Genomic DNA, 13,249 nt, shown 5'->3' on the forward strand with positions numbered 1-13,249 from the left:
GTGTTGCAAATATTAATCTAACCACTTTCTTTCTTTAACAGAAAATTAGTTTCAATGTAAATTTACAATCAGTAACATAACTCTAAAAATATAAATTCCTGATGTCATTATTAAGGACACAGGAACTTTGTACTACGAACCTACAAAACTCATCAGCACATAAAATAGTGATCGAAAACTGGTTCACTGTATGAGGTGGAATTCAAAATTTCAGGACTGATGCTACAATCTGGAAAGTAGCAGATCTTTGCACCGCTAGGTGGAGGGAGCTGCATATCTGATGAGTTAGCATGGATCAGCAAACAGAACAGCACGTGTGAATAAAATTCTGTTCAAATCTAGGGAAAAGTGCTACAGGGACCCTTGCAATGATTCATCGAGTGTTTGCAGGACAGAGCATGAGCCGTACATGTGTGTTTGAGTGGCATGCTCGGTTCAGTGCCGGCCGTACAGATGTCGAAGATGATTCTCATACTGGAAGGCCCATTAGCCGTACAACACCAAACATTGTAGCCAAACTTCAACAACTGGTTTGTACGGATCGACATCGAACCATTCAAGACCTTGCAAATGAAGTGGGTATTGGTTGTGGGACATGTCAACGAATGTTGACTGACGAGTTGGGCAAGCATCGTGTCGCCGCAAATTTTGTGCCAATGATCTTGACTGTCCATCAGAAGGTACAGCGTGTTGAAGTGTGCACAGACCTTTGTCAGACTGCATCTGATAATCCAACCTTCTTGTCATGGGTTATCACTGGCGACAAGAGATCGATTTATGGTTATGACCCAGAGACAAAGCAACAATCGTTCCAGTGGAAGAGCCCGGGCTCTCTAAGACCTAAAAAACACGACAGATGAAGAGCATGATCATTGTTTTCTTTGATAACAAGGGAATTGTGCACAAAGAATTTGTCCCACCCAACCAAATAGTTAATTCCGCCTGCTAGTGTGACTTTTGCGACGATTCTGTGAAAACATGCGGCGACGACGACCCGAACTTTGTCGTCAAGGGAACTGGTTGCTGTATCACAACAATGCACCCTGTCACACGTCCTTGCTCACCAGGACCTTTTTGGCAAAATACAACATGGCGATTGTACCCCACCCACCATAAACGCCAGATTTGGCACCTTGCGACTTTGCGCTATTTCCAAAACTGAAACTCAAGTTGAAAGGCCGTCAGTTCGACACTCTATAGAGGATTCAAGAAGCATCGCTGGTGGTGACAAACACCCTCAAAGAACAGGACTTCCAGAAAACGTTTGACCTGTGACAGAAGTGCTGGGACCTGTGTGTTCGTGCGGATGGGACCTACTTGGAGGGTGATGGTGACCATTAGTCCAAAGGTAAGGTTTTCAACAGATGGCAGCACCAGTCCTGAAAATTTTAGATAGCATCTTGTATGTTTGAATTCAATCAAATTAAAACTTGCATAATCCAAATACTGTGCAGTCTGTACAAGTACTTTATTGCTTAGTTGTAGAGAAACATTCTTACTGACAAAAATAGTTGCTCTAGCTATAAATGCATTTCTACCACAAATAAGGCAAAAGCTGCACAAATAAATTTAAAAATCACTTTCAAGGACAACAGACAGTTATGTCAGAATACATCAAAACTCAAACAGATCTTCATTTGTAATTAACAGACCCATTCTGGTAGCTGTTTTGACAAATAACTGTATTAAGAAAAGACTGCTCATGATTGAAGATATGAACCCGAGAATTAAGGCAACTCTGATGACCCACAAATGGATTTGTGCATTCTCACATATAGTTCTCTTTTCATCTCCTATACAGACCCAATTCACAGCCAACTGTACATTCAATATTGCTCTTTTCAGTGTATTTAATAGTATTCATAACATACTGACACTCGCAGAACTCAGCAGGCAGAAAGTCTTATAACAAAGGGTATCCTATATAATAGGCTTCAACACAAAGTCAGTATTTGTATTTACAGAATATGAACAATGCACAGTACTGTATACAAACACTATCATGCACACTGTTCAGATAATCCATGTAGTCATGAACAAGTCCCAAAACCAAATGTACTAAGCAGAAAAGCAATGACAACCGTACATGAGCTCATGCAGGGAAAAAACCAAAGTCATTGGAAATTGCGAGCTCTATATGAAACATACTACAGCTGCATACAAAACACATTACAACAATCCACGAACAACAAAATTATGTTGTTAATGAAGTAAATGAACAATACACAAATTTGAATTCCTGATGCTACACTGGTGGCGTCTAACAAAACAAAAATTCACAATGATTATGTAATTCTTGCATACATTCAGTGTACGGAGTCCTTCCAGTTGGCTGGGATCCAGAGTGTATATGACACAAGAACAAAAAGATGCTGATGTCACACAAGGAGTGTTGGAACAGGCTTCTTGCCAGGCCATGCTTCTTTAGCATATTTCTTCTTCTTAGGTTCGTGGCTAAGGTCGACAGAAGCACCGACAGCTGGCTGGCCAGGTAGCACAGCAGGTGGAAGCGGGGGTGGCGCCATCTCCACTTCTGGAGCAGGGTTCGGTAAGGCCAAGCCCAAGCGCGATGCCAGTGCCGACGAAAACAACAGTGGAGTATTTGCACTGTTACCTGTACCTGCAAAACAAAGTGTAAAAACATTGTGTCAACAACACAAACATGCATAGGTGTAAATAAGCACAGGGGGAGGGGGAGGGGGAGTGGGAGAGTATGAAGAAAGGAAATACACTACAAAATTGGAGGTAACAAGAAACAAGCTAGTTTAAATTCTATGAAAAGTCACAAAGCTGTAAGGAGCTGTAAAGGAATGTGAGATACAAAATGTCCAATAAGCACTTAGTTTCTCAGTATCAGTTCAGTGGAATGCAGGTGTAGCATCAGTGGAAATTTGATGTCACACTTGACTAATACTGATATCACTATTTTGCAGAGTATCAAAACACTCATTGTTTTTCTTGTTGTTCCTTGCCACAGTTTGTGTCCAAAGATTAGTCTGATACAGCTTTCCACTCTGGTGTATCCTGGGTAAGCCTCTTCATCTCTGCTTAATTACAGTGACCTACATCCATTTGAACCTGCTTATTGCAGTCAAGCCTTGGTTTCCTTCTACAAGTTTATCCCTCACACTTCCCTCCAATACTGAACTGATGATTCCTTGATGCCTCCGGATTATTCTATCGACTTATCCCTTCTTTTAGTCAACTATTGTCTCCCCAATTTGATTCAATACTGCTTCACTAGTTATGTGGTCTGCCAATCTAATATTCAGCATTCTCCTGTAGCAATATATTTCTAAAGTTTTTATTCTCCTCATATCTGAACTGTTTACTTTACCCACATTTTACTTCTGTAGTAGGTTACAAGCAAGACACCTTCTGAAAAAACTTCCTAGCATATTTAAATGTATATTCTATGTTAATAAATTTCACTTTTCCAATTTTTTCCAGTTTGCATTATATATCCTCTCTACTTTGGCTTCATCAATTATTCTGCTGCTGAAATAACAAAACTCACTTATTGTTTTTAATGTCTAAGCATCTAATTCCCACAAAAGCTCTTCATTTCATTCAACTACGTTCTAATACACTTGTTTTACTTTTGTTGATGCCCATCTTATAACCCCCTTTCAAGACACTATTCATTCAATTCAACTGTTCTTCCAAGTCCTTTGCCATCTGACAGAAATATGGTGTCACTGGCAAACTTCAGAGATATTTTTTATTTTTTTTCATCTACATCTATGTGATTACTCTGCTATTCACAGTAAAGTGCCTGACAGAGCGTTCAATGTACCACCTTCAAGCCGTCTCTCTACCGTTTCACTCTCAAACGGCACTCAGGAAAGACAAGCACTTAAAATTTTTCTGTGCGAGCCCTGATTTCTCTTATTTTATGGTGATTATCATTTCTCCCTATGTAGGTGGCTGCCAACAGAATGTTTTCACAATCAGAGGAGAAAACTGGTGACTGAAATTTCATGAGAAGATCCCATCACAATGAAAAAGCCTTTGTTTTAATGATTGCCACTCCAATTCACATATCATGTCTGTGGCACTATCTCCCATACTTTGCGATAATACAAAATGAGCTGCCCTTCTTTGTACTTTTCTGATGTCATCCGTCAGTCCCATCTGATGCGGATCCCACACTGCACAGCAATACTCCAGAATAGGGCGGACAATGTGGTGTAGGCACTCTCTTCAGTAGACCTGTTGCACCTTCTAAGTGTTCCGCCAGTGAATCACAGTCTTTGGTTGGCTCTACCCACAACATTATCCATGTGATCGTTCCAATTTAGGGTATTTGTAATTGTGATCCTAAAGTATTTTGTTGAATTTACAGCCTTCAGTTTTGTGTGACTTATCGCGTAATCAAAATTTGGCGGATTTCTTTTAGTACTCATGTGAATAACTTCGCACTTTTCGTTATTCAGGGTCAATTGCCACTTTTCGCATCATACAGATATCTTACCTAATTCGTTTTGGTCATCTGATGACTTTACAAGACGGTAAATGACAGCGTCATCTGCAAAACAATCAGAGACGGCTACTGGGATTGTCTCCTATGTCGCTAACATAGATTAGGAACAATAGAAGGCCTATAACACTTCCTTGGGGAACGTCAGATATTATTTCTGTTTTACTCGGTGACTTTCTGTGTATTACTACAAACTGTGACCTTTCTGACAGGAAGCCACGAATCCAGTCACACAACTGAGGTGATATTCCATAGGCACACAGTTTGGTTAGATGTTTCTGAGGAACGGTGTCGAAAGCCTTCTGGAAATCTAAAAATATGGAATCAATTTGACGTCCCCTATCAGTATCACTCATTACTTCATGAGTATAAAAAGCTAGTTGTGTTCCGCAAGAATGATATTTTCTGAATCCGTGCTGACTATGTGTCAATAAATCGTTTTCTTTGAGGTGCTTCATAATGTTCGAATACAGTATATGTTCCAAAGCCCTACTGCAAATCGATGTTAGTGATATGGGCCTGTATTTCAGCGGATTACTCCTATTTCCCTTTTTGGGTATTGACGTGACGATCAATTTTCCAGTCTTTAGGTACGGAACTTCCTGTGTGCGAGCTGTTGTGTATAATTGCTAAATATGGAGCTATTGCATCTGCATACTCTGAAAGGAACCTGACTGGTGCACCATCTGGACCAGAAGCCCTGCCTTTATTAAGTGATTTAAGCTGCTTTGCGACACCGAGGATATCTATTTCTATGTTTCTCATCTTGGCAGTTGTTCTTGACTGGAATTCAGGAATATTTACTTCATCTTCTTTGGTGAAGGAGTTTTGGAAAATCATGTTTAATAACTCTGTTTTAGTCGCACTGTCATCAGTGACTTCACTGTTGTTATCGCGCAGTGAAGGTATTGATTGCATCTTGCCACTGGTGTGCTGTATGTATGACCAGAATCTCTTTGGGTTTTCTGCCAGAATCCAAGACAAAGTTTCGTTGAGGAAATTATTAAAAGCATCTCACATTGAAGTACGCATTATATTTCGAACTTCTGCAAAACTTTGCCAGTCTTGGGGACTTTGCGTTATTTTAAATTTGGCATGATTTTTTCGCTGCTTCTGCAAAAGTGATCTGACCTGTTTTGTGTACCATGGGGGATCAGTACCATAACTTATTTATGTGGTATATATCTCTCAATTGCTGTTGATACTATCTCTTTCAAATCATTCCACAACTTTTCTATGCTTACATGATCAGATCTAAAGGAGTGCAGACTGTCTCTTAAAAAGGCGTTAAGAGCATTTTTATCAGTTTTTTTTTTTAAATAGATATACTTTGCATTTCTTTTTGATGGTTGTAGGAGATACAGTGTTCAACCTAGCAGCTACTGCCTTGTTGTCGCTAATCCCTGTACTCGTCACAATACTCACTATTTGTCCAGGATTACGTGTTGCTAAGAGGTGAAGTATGCTTTCGCAACTATTTACCCTTCGAGTGGGCACATGAACTACCTGTTCAAAATAATTTTCTGAAAAAGCCTCCTGAATACAATATCCTTTTGAGTAGTCCCCGCCCGGAGATCCGAATGGGGGACTATTTTACCTCCGGAATATTTTACCCAAGAGGACACCATCATCATTTAACCATACAGTAAAGCTGCATGCCCTCGGGAAAAATTACGGTTGTAGTTTCCCCTTGCATTCAGCCGTTCACAGTATCAGCACAGCAAGGCCGTTTTGGCTAGTGTTACAAGGCCAGATCAGTCAATCATCCAGACTGTTGCCCCTGCAACTACTGAAAAGGCTGCCCCTCTTCAGGAACCACACATTTGTCTGGCCTCTCGACGGATACCCCTCCGTTGTGGTTGCACCTACGGTACGGCTATCTGTATCGCTGAGGCGTGCAAGCCTCCCCACCAACGGCAAGGTCCATGGTTCATGGGGGTAGGCACTGTTAGATAGTTTGAAAAAATTTCTGCTTAACTTATTTCCGGCTTTAGCCAGCTTTCTATACCTATAACTATTTGAGTTTCAGTGCTTTCTATTACGGCTGGTTCTTTCCCAACACAGCTACGATAATTCATTCTGTTTTGTGGTTCTGTATTCTAACCATGCAATTCTTCATGAATTTTACTACACTCTGAATTCCATGTGGGGTTTAAGGGGGCTAGATTTTCAGCTTACTTTTTGACACCTGGTACCAATTCTTTTAGTTGCCCATCCACTCCAGCATGATCAGAAGCATCACCTATTCCATCAAAAGCTGAGCTACCTGTGAAATCAGTCACGTGAACTACAAACTAACCTGCAACCACTTTGCTGCTTTCTACCTGGGCATGACAACAAACAAGCTGTCTGTCCACTTGAATGGCCACAGACACACTGCGCCCCAGAGACAGCTGGATACATTGCAGATCAAGAGGTTGTGGTTAGGTTTAGACATGAGTGTAAATTCAAGGTTACAAAATGCATTGTCTACTGCAGTTCAGTCATTGGTCATTTAAAATCGCCTGTGGACAGAGCATTTTGTGTTCCCACCATACCTGAAGGCAGCAACTTCCAACATTGTTCCAAATTACATAAACAGCATTTCAGCACTTGTGTAGTGACCCGCCATGTTTGCGTATCGGCTTTAACTGAATGATAGCCTATGAGGCAACACTGTAGCGCCATGTGACAGACATCAACTATCAAGTAATTTTAAATGGATTATAGTGTGGAGAGCTGCATCACAACAGTCTTCAGACTGAAGATCACTACGACAAGAACACAATTTTTTTTATTGTTTTTAAGATTAAAGCTGCAACTCTTGGGGAGGTGACTTTAAAATTTGTTATAGGATCTACTATTTTTAAATTTACTATAAATCACATTTCAAATTGGGGTACTGGTTCATGATCTTATCCCAATTTTACTGCCATAAATTCTTTATTCTTGAGATTCGAGTGGCCCTTCCATTGGCCTTGTCACCTACTCCTATCCTCTTCTTAATTTATTTTTATTTAATTTATCCACAATATTCTTGACTTTTCCTATTTTTAGTACAGAATTAATACTGTGTGTTATGATGTAGCTGATTTGGTTACATTTGATCCTGTTCTTGTGTGCAAATTAAAATTAAAGCATGGCCTTAGTGGGTAGAATAATGGAATTTTTCCCAGAAGATCTTTCTACAATAGACAACTGACAGCAGCCACCTTGAAAGGTGGAAGGTCCGATTTACAACTGCTTCTGTCAACCACAAACCACAAAGGTTTTCTGGCTACTTCCTATACCCTTCACCTATAACCGGGCTTTGCACTGGCAATAGCAACTACTGAGCTACTCAGTCCATCCAATAGCTATTATCAGTCTTATTAACATTGCCTTAAGCAATTTTCTCATTATTCTGTTGTCAAATGTGAGACATTACATCTAACAGAAATGAGTGGCAGGATACAGAAGTAATCAATGTGAAGACAAAGTTGACTGTTCAGAGGGAGCACAAGAAGTAATAGATGAGATGAGATGTAGGAAGTGAACAGAAATAAACAGGGATGAGACAAGGAAGAATAGTGATGACAATGTAAGAGATATTAGTTCTTTGTTGGACAAAAAAGATAACGGCAAAGATTTGCTGAAATTATCAATTTTGGACATCAGTCAAATTAAGCTTCCAGTCAGCAGGATATGTACGACTAATGACAGACAGACAGAGGGAGAGAGAGAGAGAGAGAGAGAGAGAGAGAGAGAGAGAGAGAGAGAGAGAGAGAGAGATTGAAGATGTCTCTCACGATTGGTTTCCAGAAGTCCTATGAGGCTTCTCGCAGATGATGCTGCTTCATACAGAGAAGACACAACACTATAAGTCTGTAGCTAAAGAAGGGAAGAGCCGCACAGCACCAACACTTGGTGTAGGGAGTGGTTATGGGCCCTCAACATAAACCACTGTAACAATGAGGAAAATCGTCGGGAAATGAAGCCCACCCACAAAGGAGGTAGTTTACAGAACATATTCAACCAATACTTGAATATTGTTCATCAAAACGGAATCCTTACCAGATAGGACTGATACACGAAATAGAGAATATGCAAAGCACAGCAGCGCATTTCATTACAGGTTCATTTAGTAAGCACAAAAGGGTCTTGGAGATGCTCAGCCAACTCCAGTGACAGACACTACAAGAGAGGTGTTCCGTATCAGAATGTGGTGTATTGTTAAAGTTCCAAGACCATACATTCCTAGAAGAGTGAACCAGTAGCTTCCTCCTACATATATCTTGCGAAAAAATCATGAAGATAAAATTAGACAGATTCGAACTCACGCAGAGGCTTATCAGTATTCTTTCTTCCCCCGAACCATTCATGACTGCAACATGAAAGGGGTGAAGTGACACTAGTACACAAAGTATTCTTTGCCACACACCATAACCAGGTTTACAGAGTATGCATGTAGATATACAGCACACATAGAAATATTAACCCTAGAACCACCAAGTAGGACAAAAATTGCATGCACCTTTCGCTTTTATTAAAAAATCATCATAAAAATCCTTCTATGTTTAGGGACCTTTACAGTGGAATGAGAATTAAACTAGAGCAGTACTACTAGATTTTCCTTTGCAAGGTAACATTTTAAAACAGAGTTCAACATTTCTGCTTTTACTTTGCTACACTCAAATTCAGTTCGCTTGTCATTAGCTTTGATACAGCCTTCACATACGAGCAGAATTTGTTTCCTTGTTGCAAGAGTCTTTTGGTAGAGACTGCTATGGTGGTGACTGAAAACTTCACATATTAAACTTCCTGGCAGATTAAAACTGTGTGCCCGACCAAGACTCGAACTCGGGACCTTTGCCTTTCGCGGGCAAGTGCTCTACCATCTGAGTTTCATATCAGCGCACACTCCGCTGCAGAGTGAAAATCTCATTCTGGAAACATCCCCCAGGCTGTGGCTAAGCCATGTCTCCGCAATATCCTTTCTTTCAGGAGTGCTAGTTCTGCAAGGTTCGCAGGAGAGCTTCTGTAAAGTTTGGAAGGTAGGAGACAAGATACTGGAAGAAGTGAAGCTGTGAGACCGGGCGTGAGTCGTGCTTCGGTAGCTCAGATGGTAGAGCACTTGCCCGCAAAAGGCAAAGGTCCCGAGTTCGAGTCTTGGTCGGGCACACAGTTTTAATCTGCCAGGAAGTTTCATATCAGGGCACACTCCGCTGCAGAGTGAAAATCTCATTCTAGAAACATCCTCCAAGCTGTGGCTAGGCCATGTCTCCACAATATCCTTTCTTTCAAAAGTGCTAGTTCTGCAAGGTTCGCAGGAGAGCTTCTGTAAAGTTTGGAAGGTAGGAGACGAGATACTGGCAGAAGTGAAGCTGTGAGACCGGGCGTGAGTCGTGCTTCGGTAGCTCAGATGGTAGAGCACTTGCCTGCGAAAGGCAAAGGTCCCGAGTTCGAGTCTCGGTCGGGCACACAGTTTTAATCTGCCACGAAATTTCATATCAGCGCACACTCCGCTGCAGAGTGAAAATCTCATTCTGGAAACATCCCCCAGGCTGTGGCTAAGCCATGTCTCCGCAATATCCTTTCTTTCAGGAGTGCTAGTTCTGCAAGGTTCGCAGGAGAGCTTCTGTAAAGTTTGGAAGGTAGGAGACGAGATACTGGCAGAAGTGAAGCTGTGAGACCGGGCGTGAGTCGTGCTTCGGTAGCTCAGATGGTAGAGCACTTGCCCGCGAAAGGCAAAGGTCCCGAGTTCGAGTCTCAGTCGGGCACACAGTTTTAATCTGCCAAGAAGTTTCATATCAGTGCACATTCAGCTGCAGAGTGGAATTTCATTCTGCTAGCTATTGTATTTCATAGTTTACTTTGCAAAAACAACCAAATAGTAATTAACAATGAGTAATTAGTAAATACCTGAAGAAATATTTTTCACAGAACAATTCTATGCACAAAAGCTAAAAGCTGATTAAAAAAGTCTGGTCTGATATCTCACTAGCACTGTAACAGTAATACTTATGTGTATTTTCTATTTGTTCATAGGACTTTCCTTGCGATTATATCTTATAAGATGCCTATAACCTGCTTGGAAGTACATAACCGATAGCGCAAGAACCATTAAAGTTATGTCAATAATGACTAAACATTTGGATGAGCAATCATTGGAAAATGGTGAGGAGAATGAGGAGATAGCCGAGTACATATGTGGGCGATGTTTTGGGTCGGGAGGGGGGGGGGGGGGGGGGGGGCTTTCAGTGTGTGGTCAGCAGGTCAATCATACCACTGAAGTGGAACCTGTAATTTTTGTCAACAGACTGCTAGTTTCACAATTTTGAAGTATTTTATGATCTATGTTCACATGACTTCGTAATATGTCACTTAAAGTCAGAAAATAGACTTAGCGAGTAATGAGGCTAAACTTAGAACTTGTGACATAATTTCACTACTGGACTTGGTTAATTTCTTGGTGTTTACCGGACTTGTTCTTTCCACATTCAAGCTAACTGACAGACTTAATATTTTATCAACAGGAAATCCTTTTGATAAAAATATAAAAGTATGAGTAGTACATATACATTCCTAGCTTTCAGAACTAACAGTTCCATCCTCAGCAATGAGAGAGGGATACATGGGGAAAGTAACAAAGAAAGGGTAGGTACTTAGACCCTGAGATGAGAGGGCCCCACCTGCTGTGGGAACAAGCGATGCAAGTGTAACTAGACTATTTCATGAAATGGTTAATGTTACGCAGGTGTTTTTAAACATTTTGAGGCACAAAAGCATTAAACTTTTGTGAACTCTGCTAACAGTTTTCCAATAGCACAGCTCAAGGTTTTAGTTTGAGATAAATACGCAATAAAATTAGTCACTACGAAGTTTATGCAATTGTCACTTGCCCTTTATTGAATATAAAACACTTTCCAAATACCTGAGAACTCATGAAAGTAATTTTAGGGGCTCTGCATGTGGCTACCACTAAAAATCAAATCAAATAAAACCAAGCAGCCACACACCACCCTGAGCTCTATTTATTCTAAACTATACTATAATATCACAAGCAGTAATGCCCATTTATAAAAGTTGAATAAGTAAGGGAACTGTAATTATAGCCCAATCTCTTTCATTCCTCCATTATAACGAAGGTACCTTGAAGCAATAATGAACTTTTCTGAAAATAACCTTTAAACACATCCTCAGTTTGGCTTCCATGAAGAGATTCTCTATACAGAAAGAAATTCTTCTCTCCAGTGTATGTGATTTCATTTCTTTTGTCTCATGACTGCTGCATCTGGATTGGTATATAAAATCCAACTTAAATTTGACGTCACTTCTTTATTACTTCACCTACAGGTTCTATTTTTACTAAAAAAGTTCTCACTTTTTTAATGTTTCTCTATTGTTCAGTCCTACAACAGGAAATTAAAACTGTCTGAGGGGTTGTAAACACAAAAATTCTAAAATGATCAACCAGGAAAACAAGTTTACCATGAAATAAGCCTCATTTTTCAATACGCCAAAAGATTTTGCTGAAACCAACTTATCTTCCCCAATTGTGCTGTCACATTTACAGCCAGTTCCTAAAATTGGGTTCTGTTAACTTTCAGGCCTTATAAATGAAGCAGATTCACTTATTCATAACCTCCAACGAGGGGAAATTGTGCCTAACAGCTTATTGGAAACACTGAAACCATTCTTAAAGAAGTGTTTACCTGTGGGTGATGTTGGTGTTCCAGCACCAACCGGGTGAGACCCTTCAGGTGGCAAATCGTGATACAGATGTGGCATCATTGCAGAAGGATGTAAGTGTTTCATGAGGTTCAGGCGATCATCTGAACTGTTTGTGAGACCACTTGTTGGTCCAACACCATCAATTCTCTGACGCTGAAATAGAATATATTAATTTGCAATAAATAAGTAGTACTTTGAAGATGTGAAACAATGTTTGAAACTATTAAAACACCACCTGATCAGTTTGTATAAAGAAACATTCTTATTAAACACAAAACTGACAGACATTATTCAAAACAGTTATTATACAATAAGCCAAAATAAGCTGTGTGGCAAAGTTAAGCATAAATTTATTTCCTTGCTTTAGGTATTAAATTTGGGACAAAGATACACAATGTCAAAAATAAATCTTAACAGGATTAGGAAAAGAAGTCTATACAAACAGACTTCACATACCTCAAACATTTAGAATGTGCATGAATTAAAGTCAACCACAAATTTTCATACTGCTTGTCTAGGACTCTTTTAAATACCTTTGTTGGTATTATAGTCGTGTGAATCATATTCCTAAAACGACCAACAGATGGATCAACATCTTCAGGATTTATTACTTCCTCTTCTTCACTAAAAGTCAGTAATTTCTTCTTTCTTTTCCTCGTTGTGGGGCGAATTTCTTCATCAGGAATCCCCAGCATAGATATTCGGCGATTGTGTGCAGTATTAAACTCTGTAAGATTCTGGAAAAGCAGGCAATATGTTTAACAGTAGCCATAAGTTTGAAATGCAACCTTACTATACCATAACAAACTCCACCAGTCACTTAACTTACATCCAGTTCTGTTTCCGTCTCTGGCAAACCCAAGAGGCCACCTTCAGCTTCTTCTGAAGATTTTTCTAGTTCCTCAATGATTGGTCTTGAACCTGTCTGTGGTCGTTCACGAATTATGTAATTCCGTGTTGATGCCCCAAAATGGAATACACTGTCTATTGGTAATTGTGTAGGCTTATGTGGCTCCAAACGAAGTGATCCAATGAATGTGCCATGAGCTACAAAATGACAAATAAAGAATGCTGTAA

The 13,249-nt window shown here is 40.0% G+C and overlaps 1 protein-coding gene across 1 annotated transcript in view; it reads right to left on the reverse strand.

The window, feature by feature from the left end:
• Positions 1-1,444: 1,444 nt before the first annotated feature.
• LOC126092297 (nuclear inhibitor of protein phosphatase 1) overlaps positions 1,445-13,249 on the reverse strand; it is a 53,535-nt gene continuing 41,730 nt past the window's right edge. Inside the window, exons 4-7 of the mRNA XM_049907816.1 lie at positions 13,002-13,219; positions 12,706-12,909; positions 12,154-12,325; positions 1,445-2,620 (exon numbers count right to left, since the gene is read on the reverse strand). Coding sequence (XP_049763773.1) covers positions 2,379-2,620; positions 12,154-12,325; positions 12,706-12,909; positions 13,002-13,219 — 836 coding nt within the window. The 3' untranslated portion in view covers positions 1,445-2,378. The remainder of the gene's footprint in view (positions 2,621-12,153; positions 12,326-12,705; positions 12,910-13,001; positions 13,220-13,249) is intronic.

The sequence above is a fragment of the Schistocerca cancellata genome, chromosome 7, assembly GCF_023864275.1.
Source record: "Schistocerca cancellata isolate TAMUIC-IGC-003103 chromosome 7, iqSchCanc2.1, whole genome shotgun sequence".
Classification (NCBI taxonomy): domain Eukaryota; kingdom Metazoa; phylum Arthropoda; class Insecta; order Orthoptera; family Acrididae; genus Schistocerca; species Schistocerca cancellata.